The following is a 25,088-nucleotide window of genomic DNA, read 5'->3' as shown; positions in this document are numbered from 1 at the left end:
AAAATTGTTGTCTGGTCTTTATAACTTTCAATTAAATATTGAGTCTCAATTAGGAAAAATTCAAAACAAAATAGGAAAGGGGCAGAGAGGGGAAGAATTCTGATTCAGTAAGTAAAACTAACAAACACACTGGAAGAAAGGAAAGGGAGCAAGAAGCAGCATTAAGATAGTGACTGAGAAGGTCAGTAATATGATGAATTTCAGAATCCACTGAGCATTTACAGAATACTTGCTATTCTCTATGAATGAATGGCTTTTTCAGTCATAATAAGCAACAGCACAAATAAGTCACTGCCAGTTCCTCAACTCCTCAAAGTCATGAGGACAAAAATAGATCAGAAGAATCTAGTAGAGAATACAGTGTCTTTTAGAGTATTATCTGTGGAAGAAGACATGTCCTCTTGGAGATGTAATATAACTGAAGGATCTGAAGCTCATTGAGTGCATTAAGTAGCCATGAGATTGGAAACTTGGCCTCAAGCCAGAAGATACTGCTTTCATCTTTACAATTCCATTAGTTTTGGGGGAGGTAAGGTGCTGCCCCTCATTCCCCTATTTTATGTAACATGAACACATGCAGACAGATTTGCTAAGGACAGTATGTACCAAAACCTACTTACTCTAAGAATTCTTTAGGCTTTATACAGAATGTTAAAAACAGCTCAGCTGGGATATGAATTTTCTTTCTGCAGCTAAAAAAACAAGGTGCCTTTTCCAGTTGCAGATGGAGGCCTCCTACCCTCCAAATCTGTTTGAAATGTTTGTATATGCGTGATGTGCAGCTATCACAATTCTACTTTCCTTTAGATGCTTTTTAAAGACATCTTTCCTTTACATCACAGCACAGGCCCTATGAGCCACAAGTGGTTCCACAAATATATACAAAGTTCACTCCATATGGAAAACCCTACACGGTCATGGAATTTACTTCAGGGCAAAGAACCATACCCAAAAGGTCATTGTCAAATTCTGGCATTTAGGACCTTAATCATACATCCGTAGTAATTACTAGAACTGCATCACATTTTCTTAAGGCCAGCACTTACCTTCTGTGTTTGCCTCTGTCTGTTCTTGAACATACTTCTCAATCATCTGATAGACTGAGAACCAGTGCCTTGTGGACTTCTCCACATGCTGCTTCATAATATTGTCCAAACTTACTGACCAGCAACTAGAAACAATAAGAAAAGGGAGAGATAAATCAAAAATATCATGGGTACTTTGGGTTCAAAACAACCAAAATTTGCTTCCTGTTTCTATTAAACTAATGGGAAATTTAGCAGGATGAAAGAATCTACACATAAGCTTAATACATACAATCAACTTCTGAGGATCATTGTTTTGCTACCATTATTAAATATGAGAGAAGAAAAGAAGAGAGGATAAAGCAAAATCCATCAGAGACAGGTTCAAAATGCTTATTTTCTCAGAAATTGAGGTAGGCTTGCTTAATTCCTGATTGTGACATACTGTGGCTATAAAAAATTTACATGGTCTTGAACAGGAAACGGGACAATAATTTTTAAGGACAATTTAATGATGATTATTAAACAGACAAAACCCTGCAGGCTCAGGAAACCCTATGATGAGTAACAGCACTGGTAAAGTATTGTTTCTACTTCTCCTGAGGTAAAAACGTAGAGTCACCACAGCCTGGACATGCTCATTCTGATCCACTACAGCTCCTCACTGGTGGTCTCTTTCCCCCACATATTTTCACCATGACAGATACACAGAAGCATGTTCCAAAATTAAGGCCATTCTGTATTAGAGTGTGCCTCCATGTGGAGATGAAAAGTTACAGTATCTAAGCAAAAGCAGCATGGAAGGACAATTCTTACTTCAACTCCAATCTACGCCACTGAATGATCAGTTGTGTGACCAGATCGAGATGCTTCCGCAGGGACAAGGCCCGACTGGCGTTTTCCTCCCAGTCCTAGGAAAGAGAAGTTCCCCTTTACACAAAGCCAGAAATTATTCACAGCCTGGCAAAACTCATTGCATTACTCTGGATGAGAACTGGGTTCTTGCTCTTTAAACTTTCAGCATGGAGCAAGTTAACTTCCCCAAATCCTGACAGACAGCTTTCATGTACTGTGCTTGTAACATGGTACCAAATATAGGTAAGGAAACATAAAAAAGAAAATGAACTTGACCTTAGACTTCTTCTTACCTGTGCCTTTGCAAGAAGAATTTCCAAGCCATTCAGAAACTTTGAGAGGGGACTAGAAAGTGGAAAACTCCGGATTCTGTCCATCACCACTAACAGCTGCAGCACAAAACCAAAAACATTCAGCAACTGCACTTCAACAGAAGCAGCCATGAAATTGAGTTAATTTCTATAAGCATAACTCACAAGAGATAAGAACTTTTTTCTTTTTTACACATTTTTAAACTGCTTTCTCAATTTAGTATAAGATCACTAGGAGTTCAGTAAGGCCAACACAACTGGGGAAGGGAGCAAAAATTACCTAAGGCAAAGAGCTCATATGGAATCTGAGTTTCACACTACCCCAAGAAATGCAACCTGAAAACAACATAGATGCTGTAAGAGGGACTGAAAAGAATTATTCTAAAGCATTATGAAAGAAAGAACTTCAGAAGAAAACTGAGTAGAAGCAGCAAGACCTCAGGGATCTTTGAGCTATGGCAGACTGAAGACTGCTTAAAACTCTAAGTTCAGACTTAGCAGAATTCCACTTAACATTTCATGATTAGAATAGAACAGCTATAATAAACACAGTTAATACCTATACCTCTTATGAATGAACAGGTATGACTTCAAAACATCTGCATAAATAATACATCTATGCAAGCATATCAATGTGTATGCACATGTCTGTGCATGTCTACACACCTATTCACACATAAATGCAATCCTGAAATGCTCCAAATATTTTGTTTTTACCTGCACAAGTACAGGATGCTCTGGCCATTCCTGCAGTAGCCCATTTATTTCTTTAGCAAAATTGTCAAGTACAGGTTGGCACTGTCGGACTTGCTGAATATTAGGATGCTGATAGAAGTCATATGGGCCATCCTGCTGCAGCACAAGATCTGAAGTCACTTCCTCAAAAAAGGTATTGTGAAGAAGAGTGCTTAGCAGAAGCTGGCTTCCCAAAAGACCGTCATTCATTTCAGCACCTAGGGAGCAAGTTAGGAAGACATCACACGAGCTATTAGTTATTTTTTCAGTTGAATAGATAAAGTTAGGGAGATTTTCCCCCTGTATCCCAAGTCTTAGCATGTTATCTTTTACAAGGATGTAAGACTATAACACTGGAACATTGAGATGGAGTATGGAACATTAGACATACTTAGAGTTTATAGTCTCTATTTTATCAGACTTTTCTATCAAAGTACAGTGAGTGTCATAAAGGCAGGCTGTAATCCTGTCAGAAGAACAGATCATCTGTATATAAATTTCCATCAAGGAGATACTACTATAAAGCAAGGCTCAGTGAAAAAGTAATCCAACACACAAAAGTAACCCCACATACATTATGGCTAAGGTGCAAACAAAAAATAAGGTACTGTAGAAACAACAGCCCTTATCTGCTTCATCTTTATTGCACACGTGCCTTTATTAGATCAGAACTGAAATACATAGCTGTGCTTTAATAAGTGATCCTTCTGAGTTCTCACACATTGTAGAGAAAATTTACACATCAAGTTTTCCCAAATTCAGGCTGGAAAAAAACCCACAATACCTTTTTTACTTCATATACATAAGCTAAACTCAAAACAATTCTTTAATGAACTTCATTGCAAAAATTTACTTTTGGGAAATTTCTTCAAGTGCTTTATCTTCCACAGGACTATGCAGATCCTATGATCAAAATTTCACTCAGTAGTCAATACATTTTTAAACTGTGTTGGTCATCTACATTACCAAATGGAATTTAAAAAATACATAGAAGAACAAAATATCAAAGCATTCCACAAGACAATTCTGAACATGGGACAAATTCTCTGTGAAAAGGATTTTCTGTCTTGTGCATTCCCCATAACAGGTGCGTTTAATGAACTGTAATGTGATTATTTTGAAACAAATATTTACAAATCTAAACCAGCATATCTCAAATACTGCTAGCAGTCTTACCAATTAAAGGATAGAATTGTGACACCAGGCATGCACCAGTCTGATAGCAGGAAATAAATGTACTGAAATAATGCTTGGCTTGATGAGAAGGCAGACTCTGTTGATACCACAGGGATCGAGCAAAGTTTAAGCACAGTTGCTGATGAACCTTCATTACTGTTTGCATGGAGCTCTTGGACAAAAGGGCTCTGTCAGCTTCTAGCTGGTCTTCCACTGGATCTTCAGTTTCCATTTTTTCTTCTAGGCTTGGCTCAGCTGTGATATCTTCAAAGTCCTGCAAATTACATGATAATGAAAAGAAAATTTTAATTTCTTCCTTTAATGTCTCCTCTCCCTATCTCCTCTTTTGCTTTTTTTTTTGGCATTGCAACGACATGCTAACGATTTGCAGCTGGTACCTAGACAGACTGCCAGTCTAAAACTGAACACAGGCGTACAGAACATTTCAGGGTGTAACTACAGCAGGCAAGAGTGTAGTACAGTGATCTCTGGGCTGCTGCCAACTAAATCCCTTTGCAGAAAAAGCAGCAGCAGCTGTGTCTGCTGATAAACCACCTCAACACTCTGTGGTTGCTTGAAGACCTGAACAGCTCTGTCCCAGCTGCTTTATTTAATCAAGGAGATCAAGGAATTTATTTAATCAAGCCTTCTCCACACACAGTAGAACCTCAGACTACCTTACTTGCTAAAGAAGTAAAATCCCAGCTTTTTACAAGTAACTGTATTATCATTCAGTTATATAGTTTGGGATTATTCACCCAAACCACAGTACAGTTCAAGCCTGGAAATTAATCCCAAAAACATTTTTCAAACAGAAGGTAAAATAAACCACAGGCACATAACTGAACGCCTACCAAAATCTATCCCAATTTGGCTTTTGGTTGAAGGAAAAACTGCTTCATTCCTCATGTAATTTACAGCATTTATTTTCAGGAGTAACTTCAGATGTAATTTTTGCGTTTCTTAAGAGTTGCAGCTATTACCTTTTCATGAAAAGGAAATCTCCTCCTGAATTCTTCTTCTTCCTCTTCTTCCTCGCTCTGTCCTTTCCCATGACTTTTACTCCTGTACCTGTACAGGCTGCGTTCCATTGCCTCCTGCTCCTGGGCACGGCGTTCCTGCTCATCCCATTCATTTACAATTGCCTAAGGAAACACAAAGCAAGATGCTTCTACAAGTTAACCTTCAACATCATCTCCTATTCCATCAATAGGGCAGCATTTACTTGGCTTGGCTCTTCCCTCCTCTGTGGTCTACAAAAGTAGAAATCAAAGCCATCTAACATTAGTGAATTGCCCTCTTAACAAGCTAATGAGGCAAATGCAAAGAAAAGACACAACAGAGTACTTGACCAAGTTCTAGTCTCCTTTCTTAAACATTAAATAAAGAAACTCACAAAGTTAGCATTGGGGTGGGGTTTTTTTTTGTGTGTCCACCTTTGGGTTTTGTTGTTTGGGGTTTTTCTTACATAAATAAAATGTTAGCTAATCATTACAAGCTATTGTTTCATGCCTTGATAAAGTCAAATAAGTTAATCCAGTATATTAAATTATCTTTTACAATTAATTGGGAAAAATGTAGAAGATTTTAAAGAACATCATACTAATAATTTTCAAGATAAGGACCTCTAAAGATCATCTAATACAATCCCTCTGCCATAGGCTGGGACATCTTCTACTAGACCAGGTCGCTCAAAGCGCCATCCAATCACTCTCAAACACTTCCAGGGTTGCAGCATCCACAACTTCTATGGACAACCAGTTCCTGTGTGTCACCATACACATTTCCAAACAATTATTTTCATACTCAATCTAGATTTACCATCTTTCAGTTCAAAACTCTTATGCCTTGTCTTACAAGCCCAGGTAAAAAGTCCCCTTCCCTCCTTTTTATAAACCCATTTTACATACTGAAAAGCCACAACAAGGTCTCCTCAGAGACATCTCTTCCCCCAGCCGAACAACCCCAACTCTCTGTCAGCGTTTCTTCACAAGAGGGGTGTTCCAGCCCCCTGATGATTTCAGTGCCCTCCTCTAGAGCTGTTTTAGCAGATCCAGGTCTTCCACAGGGGACAAGTTCAGAGCAAGACTCCCAGTTATGGGCGTCCAGAGCTTACCCGACACAGATGTCTGAAGAGCTGCAGAGATTTCTGGTCCATCTCTCCTCTGGACAGTACATGGCATCGAAGATGCAACAAAGCATTCACCAGGAGCTGTTCCAGAGTTGGGGACAGCTGCTCAGCTGTCTCAGATCCTCCCTCAGAGTGCTTCAGAGAGAACTTTTTAAGTCCATTGAGTACCCCAACTGAATTCACTGAGCATATAATTTCTGCCCGAGCAATGTAAGTGGGAAAGGCACGGCCAACAGAAGGAAATGCCAACAAAGAAGTGAGGAGGTTGCTGAGGTCAGCTGGGCACACAGAGCTCTGCAGCACCGCATTCGCTTCAGAAGCCACTAATCGCATGCCATGCTGCAGCTGCAGGATGGCAGCCTGGAGGGGAATGATGGCATCAGGGAACACAGCATACTCCTCTGCCAGGCGTTTTCTGAACTGATGGTGGGATTGTTGCCATGATGCCTCTTCATTTAACAGGTTCTGTACAGCCTGCAGTGATTTAGGTCTCTCTCCACGGAGGAACTGCAGGAGGCGGGCTAGAAGGTCTTGGACTGATGAAATCTGTGCTATGCTGTTGATGTACTGGTGAGCCTCCTGGTACAAGCAATCATACAGTGGAGCTGCAGGCCTGAAGGCCTTCCTTCTAGAAAGACTGCTTATTTGCTCCTTCAACCTTTGCATTCTTTCATGCAACTGCCTGTTAAGAAGTAACATTGACTGGTTTAGACATGAGAGTATTTTTTGTACGAACTTGTTTAAATAGATCTAATGTAGCAGTTCGATACAGGAGAAGAATAACAGAAAATACTCTGCTAGTTTGTGTGAAACAGCAAATAAGGAAAAAACAAGGGACAGCCTTTTAGCCCACAGGTGTAGCCTTCTTCTCTCCCTGCCACTTCAACAAACTTCAAATACTTTTTTCTTGCTACCTGACAGCTCTGTGAGCATTAGGAAAAAAAATAATATCACAAGCAATCGGTAAAGCTCACTCTTTCAGAACCTGCTTTCAATTACTAGCATTCTCTTTAAGCAGTAGCATGGAGCTAGCAGATCCTATGTGTACAATAATAAAATAAAAACTTCCTATTAAAAGTGAAAAATAATTAAAAATAGACAGTTTTTATCTCCATGAACACAAAACACACCTGGAAGGCTACAGAAAGGAGAAAGCTCTCTTTGCTTAAAATTTCCTTCTCAAGTTCCTCTGACAAAAAAGAACTACAAAAAGCCCCATACAAAAGAACAGTGGCTACAGATTCTGAATATCAACAGTGTACTCTGTGTGGTAAGAAATTTAATTCATCCACAGCCACACAGGCAAAGGCTATTGCTAAAATACACACATGTATGTTTTTCCCCAGTAATATCAGCTGAAGAACTTTGCAAAATAGCACTGGCACATATAATGGCCTTGAGAAACTACAGTGACAGATAATTCACCTCACTTCAACTGACTGATAATATTGTTCCATTTTGAGGAAAGTATTGTAACTTAAATGCAAGGCATTGTTTTTACTTGTGGGCATGGTTTCAACTTCATCAATATACGATGGCCACTGCTTTAACTGCTCTATTTTCAGCAGTACAAAGTGTACAGACAATTCCTTACTGCAAGTAAGAAGCACAGCTGCTTCTTCTCTACCACCTCAATATGTAGATTGACACTTTAAAACCAGCTACTCTAGTTTCTACAGAAAGAGAGAAAAATTGTAAAGTTTCAGAGCCTGAGCACAACAAAGATGACATGTCCACTCTAAAAGAGATGGGTTCAGTGCCTGGGTGTTACCTGATATGGGGATGAATATAGTTGCTGACTGTTTCATCTTCAATACTTTTTCCTGTATGCAGCTGGGACGAAAAATCATGTGTTTTCCATTCACACTCCAGCTGGTGTAACTAAAAAGGAAAGAATAAACGGTTCTTATTTCAGTAACCAAGGAGGTACATCAACTTCTTGAACATTAGAAGAAGTTCTAACTGTATAGTTTAAAAATCATGACCAAGCCAAACTCCTCTGCATTGATTTTATACATAATAAAGGTAAAAGCAAACTTGGCTTCATACTCACCTCTTCTTTTGAGTACTTGAGCTTGTATTCTCTTTTAACAGCTGGATCAAACCTGGTCTGTGGAATCCACATCTGGATCTGCACCAAGCCAATGCTCACCCAGAGGCTTCCTCTCCAAGCTGTCTCTGGTAGCTCCTGAAGCCCTTCCCCACAGAACTGATGCAAGCAAGTGAGCAGAAGGAATAGGAATTCTTTAGGAAGTAACTCCTGATCAGTGATGCTTTCAAGTATCTTGAGAAGGTACTCATACGCATCAGGATCCTTGAGGCAGAGTTTCTCACAGCACTCCAAAAATTCTTCTTGAAGATCCACTGGAATCAGATCTACCAGGGCAGAGAGCAGTCTGCCTAGCATTATTCCTTGCAGTCTAGCATCTGTGTGTCTGGAGAAAAAGGAAAGAGGAAACATTTACACACAGTAAGCAACCTTCTATAACATGCTTGATTTAAATAACATATATGTGGAAGAGAAGTCTTAATACCTAAAATCTGCTATTGAAGGGACAGCCAGGTTGGTCCACAGCGCTGTGCCGACATTGTGAAGCTGCTGTGCTCTCTCCATCCATTCTCCCAGTGTTACGTGGGATGATGACAAAACAGGAAGCCCACTCACATCCCACTGGCTTGTCTTGTTGCTGCTAGTTAGAATTTCAAAGAAGCACTTTGAGAAAACAGCTCGGGTCAAAATGCCTGGGCCCTAAATCAAGAGATTAAGAGTTAGATCGTTCAAATGCAACTTGCTCTGGCTATGCTAGAACTTAAAATATTGCTTTAGAAAACTTGAATTAGTCAACAAGAGCATTCAGCCTAGAATTTGATTAGGTCAGAAGAGACAAACCTTCATAGAATGGCTCAGAGGGGATTTAGAGAAGTTCTTTTCCTCTGTTGCAGGCAGTGGCCTCCAAGTCAACCAGTAATCTGGGTCTGTGGTGAAAGTACTGCTCCAAAAGGATGCTAACACAGCATTAACTAGCTGAGATGACAGAAGAGACATTTCTTCAGGGGATATCTAAGGAGAAACAAAAACCTAAAGGTGAGAATAATGTATAGGGAGCAAGAGAGAATTAAGCACACACATGTACAAAGGAAGTATGATTCTGTTTTTCAGGAGGGATAGCACAAGATACTCTCCAAGATCCTTTCAAATTCACATAGGATTTGCTTGCATCTCCTCAATGAAGAGTAAACTTCCTGAGGTCAGCACTGTCTCCTGTCTGTGAAATATGCAGCATGTTTACAGAGCAAGTTGTTAGAATACAGCCTGCAGTCCATGACTGTGCAGCCTTTTGTTACAATACACAAGGATGCAGAGACATGAAACAGGTAAAGCCATCCAATATTCTGCTCTGAAGCATTTAAGGTGAACTCGTGTTTTTCTGTGCTTTGTGGGAACACAACCACTGTATCATAAATATTAAGCAGAGTTACTAAATGTTCTACAGAACATGCATCAAGTAGCTTTATCAGTCTGTTTGATCTGCAACAGAAATAAAAAATTTTAGAGGCATGGGAACAGAGGAAAGCATTTTTCAGCACAACATTACTTTGAATATATAGATCCAGCCAGGCTGGTACCTGCCATCCAAACAATTTCCCATTAGGTCACAGATGGATGTACAGAACAATACTACCAAACAAAATTTACAAAACTATTCTATTTAAGACTTTGTTATATTTTATCTTTCATCATTGTGTTTTAATTGCATTTTCTCATGGCTCACAGTTAATAACCTTTCTTGTTAAAAGAAGGAACAGCTTTTGTCAGGCAGAGGTAGAAAAACTGCACGTCAAAAATCTTAGCCATATATGTATTTTGAAGAACCTTTGAAAACTCCAGGAAGATTAAATCAGATCTTTAGTTTAAATAATTACATTAAAATAAAACTTCTTCTTACTTCATTATGGTGCAACAAGTGCCACAGTCCAGAGAGCTGGTGACAAGCAGCTGGTGTCAGCTTCAGAGAAAAAGCTATGAACTGAGCTAGATCTGAACAGATGCTTAAGTCTTGACTGCAGTTCTTCCTGTAGCAGGTAAAAAGAAATACAACCTAAGCAGGGCTTAAGCAGGGCACATGAAATAAATCACTTGGATGATGGAATTCCAACAATCAGAGTTCCAACACTTGGATAGTAAAACAAGAATAGCAAGCAAAGTCACCAAAAGGTTAAAATGACAGCATTTCAAATGCTGGGGAAAAACAGGCACTCAAATAATACCCAAAACACTTGAATCATTCAAAGTTAACAAAATCTAAACACAAAAAAAGAGGGGGAAAAGTGTAATGTCTGTAGCCAGAAGTTCCATGTTGAGCAAAACATACAAAACATTTGGGAACAAACCATTTTCTAGGTTTATAGCTTTTGTGAAAAGTCAGAACTTTGCTGAATTCAAGAGTGGACCAGTGATTCTTAGAGTCTCATTACACAAAAAATTACTTTCACTGAAATCCATAAATAGCTTTCTTTTAAGGCATGGTAAACCAGAAAAAAATAAATACACTTGATCTCTTAAAACAACACTAACACTTCTTAAATTAATAATGTTAATTTAAACTGTGATTCTATGTGTGTATAGCTTACACAAAAGGAAGCATGCATGCTAGTCTCCTTCTCTCATCTCCGGGTCTAATCCAGTTTTTCTGCAGCAGCCCCCAGCAATACAGCATAAACATCTTCTGCTGATTCCTGATACACATGTATTTGTGTGCTGCACAGATATATATGCACACACACAGAGGTGTATTTAAATCACAAATACAGGTTTACATGGAGATGTAAAGCACCAAAGTTACAGCTTCTAGCTAGAGATCTGGAATATCATGAAAGGAATATAGGAGTTCTTTCTCCAAACTTCTTCTTACCTTCTTGCACAAGCCTTGGCCACATAATCTGCTGTTAGTTTGTACTGCCAGAGCACCCCTATGTATTCCATTGCAGGCCACAGCTGAACCTGACTGCAGAGCTGGCTTAGCAGGGCAGGGTCTAACTGCTTGGAGATGGTGTCTTCAGGAAGCCTTTCTTCTGAATAACTGTATTTGACTCCTTCTGCTTTCAGCTGTGAATGTACAGCTTTCAAAAATATCTGTAGCCGACCTGTTTGACAGAATAAAAGAGGCACACAAATGTATGTACTATGTGTCTTATCAGTGAACATTTAACATCCTTTCCGTCTGTGTACAAAAGAATGGAGATGGCAGAAACCAACATGCTGGGCTCTTCATAAGTGTCACCTACCCAGACTAACATCTTCTAAATGATTGGCTCTTATTATCAAGCCATCAGCTTGCAGCAATGCTTTCTTCATCTTCACTCCTGTGGCAGCAATTTTCACACAGCACATTTTCTCCTGCCATCTACTTTCTCCACAGGCCAATTTTAGCTCCAAGATATTCAGTGGTTTGCTGAGAGCTTTTAACTGAGAAAAACATTCCATGCCCAGTTTATCCTGGAAAAAGGACAATTTGTTTCAGCAGTGCTAACAAAACCACAAACAACATTTATGACTGCAGACAAAACTAAAATTTCAAATTCACATGCACACAACTAAAGTACAACTATATATAACCAGCCTGAAACAACAGCCTAAAACTAATGTTTTAGTAGCCTGACTCAATACAGCAGGAAGACAGAAATTGAAAATGGTGGCTACAATTCTCCTTGTCAAGTTAGGGTTTTTCCCTTCATCATGCAAACAGTACTTCAGCTGGGCAACTTATCTAAATCAAGGGCAATAAATACACAAAATAATAAAAAAATACCAGGAGCTACTGTCACTTACAAGAAATTACAGTTTACACCTGCAATTTAAATACATTTGGAGGCTTAGATATATTAGATACATTTGGATGCCTAAATACATTTGGATCTTTCCAAATTCTTAGTAAGCACTGAATGTTCTTCAGCGTCTCATAAAGCAACTATGTGCATTTTTTGATAGCTGAGTATCCTTGAGAGAGAAGGTCATAAAAACCTAGGTCTAAGCACTAGTGACCAACACAACTGCACATGACTACTTGCACACTCATTTTAAACAGGGACTTGTATTTTTAAAAATTTTACTGAATTTTTTTCTTTTTAATTAATTACAACAAATTCTGAAATGCATTAACTCTAAAACTGTCAAATTTAAGAGGCCTTGTTTTGGGAAGTCATAAGGCAGCCCCATCCTGTGCTGTATAAAAGGAAATGCACAGGGTGTTCTAAATACACCTACGTTCACTGAATAAGCAAGTGCCATACTGATATTCACAACACACAGCAAGGAGTAATTTTTTTATTCACAGGTACCTCTTTCTATTAAGTAAATATTTTCTATACACAGCATAATTAATAGTAGAAATGCTCTACCTGGATAACTGATATATTTCTCAAAAGATATGTACATTAACATGTGCTGAAATTTTCTTTTTAATCAATCTTAAAAATTGAAAAGAATTGTGTTTTCTCTGTCCTGAAAAGCAAGTGCTGTAAATATATTAAAGCCTATCTGGACACTGCTGGAAATACAAATCCTTTGCAAACATAATATTGATACCTTAAAAGGAAGGGGTCTTCCTAGAGACTTCTGTAGTGTCTTCATATTGGCTGAAATACCAGCAGGATTGACCAAGCAGTTCTGAATCTGCTGTGAAACGGATTGAATTTCCCTGGAAATCCTTGTAGAGGAAAAAATTTAAAAAAAGGGAGGGACAGATGGGAGAAAAGAAGCCCACAGTTAACAGAAGTTTGAGGAACAAGGCAAAAGGATGCATAAAGAAGTCCTTCTCTCATCCTTTCATTAAAGAGGTAAAAATTCTAGATGATCATTTGAGCAAGCAGAAGCACAGTGCTAGGAATCACAGATTTTAAAAATGAGTGATGTTATTTGCATCACTAATGCAACACAACTTGGGACACTAATCTAAACAAAGTTTAGCAGCTATAACACTACAGAAAAGAGTAATTTATACAGCTATTTAACAGAAACAAATTGAAAGCCACCAAACAAAGCCACTCACTTGTTCTGGTCTGATCCAATAAGCATCTGAGGAATTCTGTCAATTAGGTGTTTCATAACCCAGTGCCAGTGCAGAGCCAGGAGTGACAACCCTGGCGGATCCGCTGTGACAGAGTCAGAGACGGCCCAGAACCGGTCCCGCCACAGCGAGCAGTACAGCACCTAGAACCAGCCAAGGAGGTTACACAGCTACCCCTGCCCCAGGTTACACAACACTTCTTACTTCGAGCAGGAGAAAAGGCAAAACCACCATCACTTGTATTAACTGCAGAGTCCCACAATGTTTTGTATTTAGTGCTGTACAACCAGGACTCAACTACAGGTTCTCCAAAAATACCACACCAGCAAGAGGAACCACAGCAGCCACAACCAACCAATCCCTGCACCAAGTCTACAATGTCAAGATTTCAGCAAAATGATATTCATGGTCTGAAAAGGGAAAGGGAGAAGTGAACCACCTCTGTGGCCTGCATGTCAAATGTCCAGGTTCAGACATTCTTATCACAGATAGAAATGGATACTCTGTTTATCATCAGTGGAGAGAAACAGGCACAGTTCATGCCATCCTAAACAAGTATTAGAGGGCACAAATACAGCCACTGAAACAAACATGATCATTTGCCTATTATTAGGCATATTCTGAATACAAACAGAAGCACTGCACTTTATTTCATGGCCCCTGAAACTAAAAATAGTTTTCTGCACACAATCTAATTTCACTTCATTTCCATAAATGTACTGTGGAAAGTCTACTCACATCATGCGTGTCACTGTCACTTAAGGCCACCTGAGTAGACTTCACCCAGTGAAGTGCAAATGCATCCCAAAGTTCAAAGAAAGCAGCAAGGTTGACCACAACTCCATGAGGAAGACAGTCATAACTTCCTGGATCTGAAGTTTGGGGAAGAGGAAAAGAAAGGCAGAGACTGAATATTCCAGCCACATCACACGACACATATGGGTCAACTTCTGATCACTAGAACCTTTCTATGATTGAGGAAAAAAACACAACCTGAAAAGATCCAAGAAATGAAGCAATAAAAGTAGCCCTTCATTATTTTCACAATTCTCTGTTACCTCTCTGCATTTTATACATATATTGAAAAACCCATAATGAGGGATTCCTTGACCAATTGCTTCTATGCAGCACACTAACTTCTTCACTAAATTTTACCCTTTGTTTTAGTAAAATTTCCTACTTACATAAAACAAAAACAAGAAGAATTTGGTTATTCTCATTAGCTAAAGAAAGAAGGCTATTCCAATTTCTCCCCACTGTTATCCTAAAGTTTAGTTAATTAAGAGAAAAATCATATTCACTGATTACCTCATAGAGGCAGGACATAAACAGTGCAGCCTAAGGTATATCTAATTTAAAAATAATGTGTTAGATACCACACTAGTCCTCATTTGACTGCTTTACATTCACGTATTCTCTCTTTGCACAACATGTTTGAAGTACACATTTTGTAACAATGCAAATGAACCATATTTCAAAATTGACTACTGAACGAAAAGGAACAGCAAAAATCAACGCACTTTTGTGGAAATCTAGGGACATTCTTAAGACACTGTTTCTTGGCTTCTTGCTGGCAATCAAATTCTTCTCAATGTAACTTCTTTTTTCTCGGTTAAGAAATAACACTGCCCTGAAATAAAAATAAAGTTGTTGTCAATCCAGTACTGTTTTAAACCTTGGCCTTATGAGAATGGTGAACTATAATATGGCATTTGAACTGCAAAGTGATATAATATATTCAGTGTATTATGGAAGAAGTACGAGGTGCAACACAACTAATTGCTTGAATATGGTTTCTGTAGAAGCAAGTTTCACAAGGAGCAGATCCCTGACTTCAGCAGGGAGGAAAAACCAGTGAGCTACTAAACAGATGCAACACATGGCTTGTAGGATATGTGTTGCATCTGTAGCAGGTGTTTTCTTACACTTTAACTTCAAAATCTGTGTACTTTTCAATCTTATTAGGAAAAATAGTCAAAATCCAAAAGCAGGACAACTATTTAAGTTTTGTCAGAGATTTCACACTGCTGCTTCTGCCTCTTTAATGCTTTATCCCACAGTTCTGATTTGTCTTTGAAGTACTGCAGCCTGTATGGAATGCTGAGAGCTCTGCTCCTATAGTAAGTGATTGTGTTTAGTACGCATCTACAGAAAACAGAAGCAAAGAATTTAAATACCTGTACAAAAACCTCTGCTTGATATTTTAGACCACACCTACCAAAACCTAAAATCACACTTGGCAGACACCTCAAGTGTTTACTCAGCACTGGTTACAGGCACTGGGCACTTTTACAAGGGTTTTTTTGTAACCCACCGATTTGCTGCAGACTTCAAAAGCATAAGAAGCTGGTCTGTGTGCTCCATTTCTGTATCAAAGTTCATAGAATTTCTAATGATCTCCAAAAACTGCATATTCCATCGTGGGTCCAGAGGCATCACATGTTCATCTGGAAAGGCAGACAAAACAGGGCAGCAGTGAAACATTACTCAGTTCTCTTCCTGGTCCCCCTGCCTATGCAGGAGACATTAGGGAATGAAAGAAGCAGCCTAGGAGGAAGGCAGCCAAACTCTCCCACTCCAGATAGCCAAACAGAAAAGCATTAAAGCTGACTGCAGGTTCTGTAAAACAGAACACTGACAATAAATTAAACAGGGGTTAGTCAATAAATTAAACACTGTTAATAAATTAAACACTCAAACAGAGCTTAGAAGCTCAAGTCTGGCTCACAGTGCAGGCAAGACAGCCAGGACCATCCACAAAAGGCCCAGTGTCACTGTATGCAGCTCTCATGCATTTAACAAGCTTGGAAAAGAAGCCACAGGTCTGAGCTCCCCACAAAACACCAAGGGAATATTACAGGCCAAGCCATGGGTTTCAGATGGACTAACACAAATCCTGAGGAAAAAAAGATCATACACTATCAAGTCAGAAAGGCAGTGAATATTTGAATCACTCTTCAGAACACCACTCTGAGCTGTAGGAAGACATCTGAGTCACAGATACACAGCCAGGACTCATGGGCAGAGCACTCATCTCTAACTTGAATAGTGTGAATGCTTTTAATTGCCATATTTGCTGTTCTAGACAGCAAGAACGCTTGTATTTTTTGTAATTTCTTTTGTTTTGTTTGTTTTCTTTGTTGTACTTTATTTTATGACAAAGGCAACCTATATTTAGAATTTAGCCTTTGTTTTGCTACATAAATTTCCTAAGAAGGGTTGCAGTGTGTTCAGAGAACAAATAAAGGAAGCAATGTCTTACATGCATCTTTTTCAGGGGTACCTGTCATAGTTGGCTGCAGCAACTTGATCATGTTACTGACTCCAGATGAGAGGGGACTGGCATAAAAACAACCAAGGGCTACAGCACCTGCTTCCAGCTGAATCCTCACTGAATCTGCAGGTGAAGAGGGGAGAACATGGGCATAAAAAAGTGTTTAGTACAAATCAAGAAAAATAACTTCAACTGAGCCAGCAGAAGCAAACTGAATCAAATCTGTGCATCCACTTTGGCTATGCTGGTTGGTCATATTTTGTATTGTCTCCAAAAGGTCTTAAAAACACCAGAATGTCACAGCTAAAGACATAAATCTTATAAAGAGTTTTAGCTGAACTAGTGACACTACATGTATGCTAGTAGAATATGGTTTGTGAAAATCCATTAATTTATACCTTCAAATCTTCCTCTCAATACATCATCTTTTTTTTTTTTTTTCGGGGGGTGGGGTGTATTTTCTTTACAATAAGAAAAAGAAGAGCACACTTTTCATTAATTTTTTACATATTTTCTACTTTAAGACCTACCTGCCTGAAAAAATGGTGAAATAGAGAGGAAGCAATTAATATAAGGACAGTATATCTGAGATTTCAGACCATAAAAAAGAGCTAAATGTGTGAATTATTAGGACTAATGGCTGCCTAAATGGTGCATGAGTTTAATGTGATTAATTCTATAATTAAGTGAATAGCTCATCTCAGCTATTATCCTGAGTGTTCAGAAAACACTGCTTCAGGAAATCTCAGTTCTGCAATTTTTTGGCTTTTTAAGCATTTGTATTTTAACACCAGATACACAGAAGGCATTTGACTGCTTTCACTATTACTGAAAAAAATAGTGAAAAGGCATATTTGCTTACACAGACGAAAAACGGATCCAAAAGCAACTAATTCAAAAGTGGCACAAGTTACACACATGGCGGAATAATAAAGGATAATGTTTAGCCCAAATCATCTTTTTTTCCTAACATGCACAAACTGTTTCTGTCTCTCCTGGAGCCTCCATGCCCTTGAATTAGTGTGGATAGTTGAGAGTCTTTATAATTCATAATTTGGAATGGCCTGGATGTTTTCATAGAAGACTTAAGATTTGAGAAAACATAACAACCCAGCCCTTAGACAAAACAAAGTTAAATGATTACCTACCAAGCACCTGTGGCAGATTTTTGGCTAAGGAGTTAAGCCATTTAACCCTTAATTTCCAGTCTTGATTGGTTGCCTTTTCTACGAACAGTTTCACTGAAGCCTGGAGAACTTCCATTTCGTCCATCCAGCTTCCATCTATCTCAACAGCACTGAACTTGAGACTCTCAGGATTAGTGGACTGCAAAAACTTCTCGAGATCTTGCAGAGTCACTGGTAATGTCCTGAAACACAAAGAAGTCCAGCAATCAAGGGCTCAAACTGCCAGATCTGGGAAAAAATATATTTTGCAAAACAAGCTATGCAACCATCTTTAGGCATCAGTGTAGCAATGTAATGATCTTTCCCCCATTATTTAGCTTTAAAACCAGTTTCCAACTTCAAATCATTTGGCAGTGTCTACTATTAGTGTGGAAACCCAGGGCACCTGGAATATTTTTGTCTGCTCTGGGGTGTCCGGTCCCCCAGGGGAGCACTGACTTTGACCCTCATTCATGGAGAAAGTTTCCTAGACTTCAAGATAGACTAGAATCCACAAAAGTCGGAAACAGATTACACAGAGTAGTGTAGATGTATAACCTGGTGAGAAATTTAGGTTTTGGGACTTTTAGTATGTTGTGGATGGAAGCATGATGGAGGGCATAGGGTGTCGTCCTGGGTTTCTTCTTCATGCTTCATCTTCCTTCTTGTTCATGGGTTTGGGTGATGTTTTGTAATTGGACAGAAAAGTCTGCATCGAGTGCTTCCAGGGATCAGTTATTGAGTTAAAAGGGAAAATAATCTAGATGTCAGTTCTTAATTGGATAGTTTAGTCTTAAACAAGAGACTGTTAGTCATTTTGTGCCTTGCTAATGAGAAGCTGTCAAACTCATGGTTGTGAGCTCAATGTTGCCAAAAATTAATGCACTATCTCAAGAGAATATGCACAGAATTTCACTGAAAAATTTTAATTGATTTGTGCACTGGAATGATATGCAAAGTTAAATTTAAAAAGACAAAGATAGGAAAAGATGTGTCATTGAGTAAAAAATAAACAACAAAACCAAACAAAAATAGCAAACAACACAGCATATTGCTAAGAGTTTACAATTTCAACTTTTGATCTTACTACAAACTTCCACAGCTTGTTGTTTCACTGGAAGCAACCAACAGTACCTATCTGTATACCTACAGTCTAGAGTAGGTTATTAAGCAAAGAAGGCAGGAACAAAGTTTTTGCACCAGTGTTGTAAAAATTAACAGCTATATTGCACAAGAAATCATTAGAAAATTCTTTCATATACCCCCTGCACAGGGGCCTCTGCTTCTTTTCAGACAGCTCTGTCTGAAGAAGGAAATTTGTGTTTTCACCTGAAGCTACTGGACCTAAAATTACTGATGAATAACTGATTACATGAAAACTGGAAATCCAGTGAATCATTAGTATACTTTAAACTAGTTCCATGCCCAGGTTTAGTAAAGCTTAGAAGAAAACGGAAGGAAGAAATTTTGGGGCTCTTATTACCTATTAAATCCAGTGTTTGCATTCGCATTTTCTGCTAAACAACTCTCAAAATGAGTCAAATGCACTTATTGAAGATTAAAAAGTCAAGTATTTGGAATGTATTTGGAAGACGTAAGAATAAAACAGTAAATAACTGAACTTTCATTTGCAGTGGCTGTATGGAAAGGTAACAGGAACACAGAGTATGACAATCACAATCTCTACCTGCACAATTTGATGAAGACAGGATTTTGCAATAAACAATGACATGCCATGACCAGTTCACATATATTGTTTCTCATTTACTAGACCAAAAAAGGTTTCCTGCCTACCTTCCATTTCTGAGGTTTAGTCTATGCAGACAATACATCAGGACCTGCCCATCCCTCTGGACTGTGGAAAGGAGTGAGTCCTCAGCTGCAAACAGACCCGAAGGCAGGGAGTCTGGCCACAATCCCACTGCTAGCAAGGACTCACCCCAAGTGTCAGGGGAAGCCAGAGAAGAAGCATGCCTCGTAACCAATTCTAACACAACCTACAACAAACAACCAAAAAGCAGTTTAGAGTCACATTCAAACATGTAACATGTATTCAAGCACCATAGCTCAGGAAACTCTTTAATTACATGTATTTATTATGAAATTACTAGACACCAAATCTTCTACAAACACTGTATAACGCACACAATAAAAGTACCAAAACATTCCTACCAGAAGTGAAATAACACACTGTGCAGTTTCAAACAGGAAGTGAACGTGTCTACAGAAGACAGTGTGCACAGTGTTACAGGCTACAGATGCATGAGTGTGAATACCCCAAAGTCTCAGCTGAAGCTGAGACTGACAAACTGACAAACTACAAGCCTCAGAGTCTAAACAGGGTATTGTTTGGTTCATCTCTCCAAGAGCACCGTCTTCATCAGTCTCAGGCACTTAAGAAACAGAGGATCTCAAACACTAGCCTCATGAAATTACATTTTTTGCTTATCTAGATGATCTAAGAAAAGCTTTCAAATATAGGATTTTTACCTTTTGGTTAATCTGCAGTTGTTGTGAGCGGCCATAAACTTCCCAACAGGCTCTGTAAAAAGACTTTGCTAATCCAAAGCCTCTTTGTATTTGCTGCACAATTAATACAGCAGCCTGCAGCAAAGGTGACAAAGATGACACAGAACCTGAAAGATACACAGCAATTAGAGTGATACAAGTATTTAGCAACTGTCAGCCCTTTAATGTGACAAACACCACTTAATGTGTCATGATACAAAACAAATTTATCCAACTGACCTAAAAGCTGAATGGATTCTTTCCAAGGCTGATAAGAAAACCTGACAAGACTGTAAATAACAAATTACCAGCTCAAAATAAGACATCAATCAGACAGCTGAGATGAATCAAACTCAGCTGCCAAGTACAACTTGTGCAAACCCTCTGTTTTGCTCATTTTCATTTTGAATACACTGGCTTCCCGATAGCAAGGGACAATGTGCCAGTGTCTGATGTCTCCTTACAAAGCACTGTAGTTACCACATTTCCATGACTTGGGCCTACTTCCTGGGAATGCAAAAAAAAACCAATCCAAAAGTCCCTGATTATAGTTTTATGTGCTTACTTATATCAGCACATAACACAATAAAATAACCAGGTATATTCATCCGGATGTATGTAATAAGGCCATGTTGCTAAAGAATACTGAACAAACTTTTTTTTACCTGCTATTGCTTCCTTGGCTTCTGAATGCACAGCCAGAAGTGCATCACAGACACGGTCTCCAACTAAACCCAAACCATGCAGGAGTAGCTTCAAATCCAGAGTGTCCAATATATTTCCATCATTCTCCCCAGGAATGTAAATTTCAATCCCACGATTCCGCATGGCTCTGGATATTTCCCCATGAACTGGATCCATAGAAAGGAAGAGCCTGTTGGATATTATTAAAGAATAATTCAGATTGGAAGGGGCCTACAACAATCATTTCCCCTGCCTTAAATTCTTAAAATGTAATTTAGGTCCTTAAACTATCACTCTGGAACTACCAAATCTGCTTCTCCATGAAGTAAATTCATCTTCGTAAAAATGGGGACACAGTATCTAGAAATCCAGAGACAGCTACTGAATTTAAATGAGAAATCCATATGAATAGTTATGCAGTTAGACACAGATATTCTGCATGACTTCTAACTCATTATTATCTGAGTTATGTCTGTTTTATCATTTGCCCACTTACAAAGAAAAGTTAGACTATGCCTCTGAGATATAAAGATTTTTAGAAGTCTTGGCAACAGCTTCAAATAAATCTGTGCTATTTAAAAACCGAAGTATCCAACATTCAAGTAGTTAACACTATCAACTGACACCTTAAAAGCAAGGAGGAAAAACTACTTCTGAGATACAGTGTAGTGGAAACAGGTTTCTGAAAAGTCGAGAATGTTTCCAATTCAGAGGAACTAGAGGGTATCAGTCCCAAGATCCTTGTAATGAATTTGTAACAGGTAGGAATGGTAGAGAATCCTGTTACGTTCTCCTTCCATCTTCCCCAGAGACTATTTCAGATCTGAGAGAACAGACTGTCTATTTGGGTGATTTGCTGGGGGTTTTTTAAGTCCTGTCACTGCAGGAAACTCAAATTTATATATGGGATGGAAAAAGCTGGGAAGAAAATTATTATGTCCATATACCAGCTTTCATAACCAGCATATCTCATGACTTCACCATCCTCAATTTCAGCACAGTGAAACAGGGAAGTGCTGGAGTCCTAAACTAGAAATGCAAAATCAAGCCAGAGGCACACTGCTATGAGTTTTCCTGTCTAATAGTTCGTGTTGCAGCAGGGACATAAAGCAAAGCCCCTTAAGCTTTCTTTTACATGCTCACCACAGTGCAGTTTCCTTCCCTGCTAGAAAGTGCCACTACACTACACGGCAAACTGATCAGCATTCAAAATATCAGAAAGACTGGCTCACTGATGACATCTGTATGCTAAACCTGCTATTTGGTAAAGGGGGAAAAAAAAAGGAGAAACAAACAGCAGAAATAAGTACCTGAAGTTTGGATGAGGAGCTATTGTAGGAATTGTGCCATCTATGACACCTCTCTCACTCATGGTCAGAACACCTCCTGGTTCAAGCAAAGCATTCAAGCGGTCCAGCACAGAAGGACTGCATTCAAAACAAATTCATGTGGTCATAAAAAGGTACCAATTTGATCCCTTTCTATCTGAAATCAAAATGGTACCAACCTTAAGCAAAACCCAAACAGGATTTTAACTGATAATTACTCTATAAGGTAACAGGAAAACTGTCAAATGCTAAGCTGTCTGAGAAGGAAGATACTCTTCCAGAAAATCTAAGTTATTGCTTCTGTGTATTATCAAATGCAAAATATTCAGTTGTGAACCACTCAGTAAGAGGCAAAGTCAATCAGGGAGGTCAAAGGGATCATTGACACAAGGCCAGTAAAATCTCTTACTTGCAGAAATTGACATTGTCCATTAAGAGCCAGTCTCCAGACTGCAGGGCCTGAACCAACATCCCATCTACCCACTCAAAAGTGCCATGGCTGTTGCAGTCAGCAGCCTGGGCCTGCTGCAGCTTGAAACACCGGAACTCTTCTACCAGGTGAGCAAACTCTGAAAGAAAATACATCTTACACTGAGACTTACATTAATGAAGTAGCTTCCAGCACCATTCAAGAAAAATAGCAGTTATTTTGTTAATAAATACATATGCTTCCTAATTTTTAGGGGAACATAACAGCAGAGGCTACAGCTCTTCAGAAGTCTCCCACAGGCAAAATCCATGCAAACAGAAAAGGTTTGCAAGCACAAAGAAATATAAAACAGATTGACACTTCACTCCCTAAAGAGATACTTTTCTGTATAACTTCTTCCCTATTAGATGAAATTTGATGCCTTATTTTAAATTATTATTAAAAAAAAAAGAAGGAAAACGAACATACATACCTGCCTTTGTGTAAGAATTTATTTTGTTGTTTAGTCGCTGGATAAGTACAAGTATTCCCTCCAGTTTGCTCACTAATTCAGCCGTAACACTACCACCTCCTTCCCCCAGAGATTTGGGTTTGTAATTCAGGATGAAATTGCTCCAAGCACGCAGCACGAGCTCAGCATCATCTGCACAGAGCTCTGCCAGGAGCAGACTGTCCCTTACGAGTGTGCTCACAGCACTCTCCACCTTTTCCAAGAGGCGCTGCCACGGCCTGTTGATATCAACCTGCAAACAGGCCATTAGGGAGTTAGCTCGTGCAGAACACCGTGGTGCCAAGGCTCCATTTACAAATACCAAACTCACAGCAGCCTGGCCACTATTAGGTGGGAAGGAGAAGTTCTGCCATATTACCAAAACAGTATTTACCTGCTCAAATCCACCCAGGAGTTCAGTTGTATCCATTGCGCTGTTCATCGCCATGACCTTCAGCCGATGGCCGGTGAGATGGGCCAACAGCTCCACCAGACTCGTTTTGCCAACAGATGCTGGGCCCACCAGGATCACCATCCAGCTCATGTGCACACACTTCATTATAGACTCCAGAGACTGCAGTGAATGATGCAGAAGTGAGAGAGTTCTGCCAGAATGAGGAATATAGTTGCCACGAGAAAGAACTGAATAACCGATCTGAAAGGGATGACACAGAGGCAAATAAGAGTTTAGCTGTGCAAGTTGTTTTCTTCCCTATCCCATCACAAAATCCCTTGCCAACAGTTTACCTGAACATTATATGGACTGATGTGAAAATCCCTGGTTCCTGTATACACATTGGCCTCCTGGCCAAAAATGTCTCTGTATACAGAAATAACCTAGAACAGTTAAAACAGCAAAAAGAGACTTATGAGTTCAAGTTATCCACTGCTCCAGAGATTCACTTCTAAAGGTTTACACCTGAAGTATCTTTTCCTCTCAGCTCCACAGCTGTATGACAGTAACTCACACTGTAAACCACAAGTTCATTTAACTCAAAGTGCAGCAAGCACTGTGAGAGTGAGCTGCCCACAGCAACCCTTTCATTCATCACGGTTTCCTGAGACTTGAAATATCATAAGCAATGTTTTTCTTTAACAAAGTAGTGGGATAGAATTTACTTCATAATAAGTTTCACAGAAAAATATAACAATGTTACAGGGAGGGGACAGTAAACCCACGAGGAAACAGCCAGTCACATACAGCCAGTAACTTCAGTTTGACAATCTGGCTTTCCAGTTTAATATCATTTAAATGGTGTAAAATCAAACAAAAGCATAGGATTTCTAAGCAAGAGAGGGTTAAGTAAGTAGCAAACAATCATTTAATACAGAATCACAGAAGAGTATGATGTGTTTTAATTTCAGTCCTTTGTTATTCTACTTGCCTTCACTTACATTAGCTGTCCGCTTTTATACAAATTAAATGGATATTTCAAATGGCAAGGGGTGCAGGTATCTACAGCCAACCACAAAACTCCAAACAAACCTATTTTTAATTTTTAAGAGATAAGTATCTATGAATGAATTGCAAGGTATCTTCAAAGTGGAATTCTATACTTGGATTTCTATAAATATATCCTGACCATCTGAAGAGAAAGGAAGGAGAACAATGGCTCACCTTTTCTTTGTCTTCTCTGGTTCTCATTCTTTCTCCATATACCAAAAACACATGCTGGCCTGGATCATAACATCCTGGTGACTGGTCAACAAGCATAAGCTGGCACCAGCGGAAAAGATCACGTAAGTTGAACTCCCACGGTCCTCCTTTCTGTCCCCACTTTTTTTCAGCCATGACTTCTTTTTCAATCTGAAAAAAAAACCCCAAAAATGGGTAGTAATTAAAAAAATAATCTTTTCTTCCATCCACAAGCTGGTCTTCAAATATTTTTTTAATGTTGATTGAACTTC

The 25,088-nt window shown here is 39.0% G+C and overlaps 1 protein-coding gene across 1 annotated transcript in view; it reads right to left on the bottom strand.

The window, feature by feature from the left end:
- The window catches only part of MDN1 (midasin AAA ATPase 1), a 93,466-nt gene that overhangs the window by 25,999 nt on the left and 42,379 nt on the right, over nt 1-25,088 (bottom strand). Inside the window, exons 40-69 of the mRNA XM_041412325.1 lie at nt 24,799-24,987; nt 23,928-24,017; nt 23,575-23,835; nt 23,163-23,433; nt 22,670-22,829; nt 22,243-22,359; nt 20,914-21,122; nt 20,231-20,376; nt 19,535-19,737; nt 17,723-17,943; nt 16,584-16,697; nt 15,615-15,747; nt 14,821-14,930; nt 14,039-14,172; nt 13,283-13,443; nt 12,820-12,940; nt 11,520-11,730; nt 11,147-11,378; nt 10,181-10,307; nt 9,124-9,294; nt 8,768-8,982; nt 8,287-8,668; nt 8,005-8,114; nt 6,219-6,915; nt 5,086-5,247; nt 4,103-4,376; nt 2,909-3,144; nt 2,174-2,269; nt 1,842-1,936; nt 1,047-1,171 (exon numbers count right to left, since the gene is read on the bottom strand). Of these exons, the coding sequence (XP_041268259.1) occupies nt 1,047-1,171; nt 1,842-1,936; nt 2,174-2,269; nt 2,909-3,144; nt 4,103-4,376; nt 5,086-5,247; nt 6,219-6,915; nt 8,005-8,114; nt 8,287-8,668; nt 8,768-8,982; nt 9,124-9,294; nt 10,181-10,307; nt 11,147-11,378; nt 11,520-11,730; nt 12,820-12,940; nt 13,283-13,443; nt 14,039-14,172; nt 14,821-14,930; nt 15,615-15,747; nt 16,584-16,697; nt 17,723-17,943; nt 19,535-19,737; nt 20,231-20,376; nt 20,914-21,122; nt 22,243-22,359; nt 22,670-22,829; nt 23,163-23,433; nt 23,575-23,835; nt 23,928-24,017; nt 24,799-24,987 (5,773 nt within the window). The remainder of the gene's footprint in view (nt 1-1,046; nt 1,172-1,841; nt 1,937-2,173; nt 2,270-2,908; nt 3,145-4,102; nt 4,377-5,085; nt 5,248-6,218; nt 6,916-8,004; nt 8,115-8,286; nt 8,669-8,767; nt 8,983-9,123; nt 9,295-10,180; nt 10,308-11,146; nt 11,379-11,519; nt 11,731-12,819; nt 12,941-13,282; nt 13,444-14,038; nt 14,173-14,820; nt 14,931-15,614; nt 15,748-16,583; nt 16,698-17,722; nt 17,944-19,534; nt 19,738-20,230; nt 20,377-20,913; nt 21,123-22,242; nt 22,360-22,669; nt 22,830-23,162; nt 23,434-23,574; nt 23,836-23,927; nt 24,018-24,798; nt 24,988-25,088) is intronic.

Source organism: Onychostruthus taczanowskii, unplaced genomic scaffold (genome assembly GCF_017590055.1).
Source record: "Onychostruthus taczanowskii isolate IOZ18803 unplaced genomic scaffold, ASM1759005v1 scaffold39, whole genome shotgun sequence".
NCBI classification, from domain to species: Eukaryota; Metazoa; Chordata; class Aves; order Passeriformes; family Passeridae; genus Onychostruthus; species Onychostruthus taczanowskii.
This window is presented reverse-complemented; position numbering and strand designations above follow the sequence as displayed.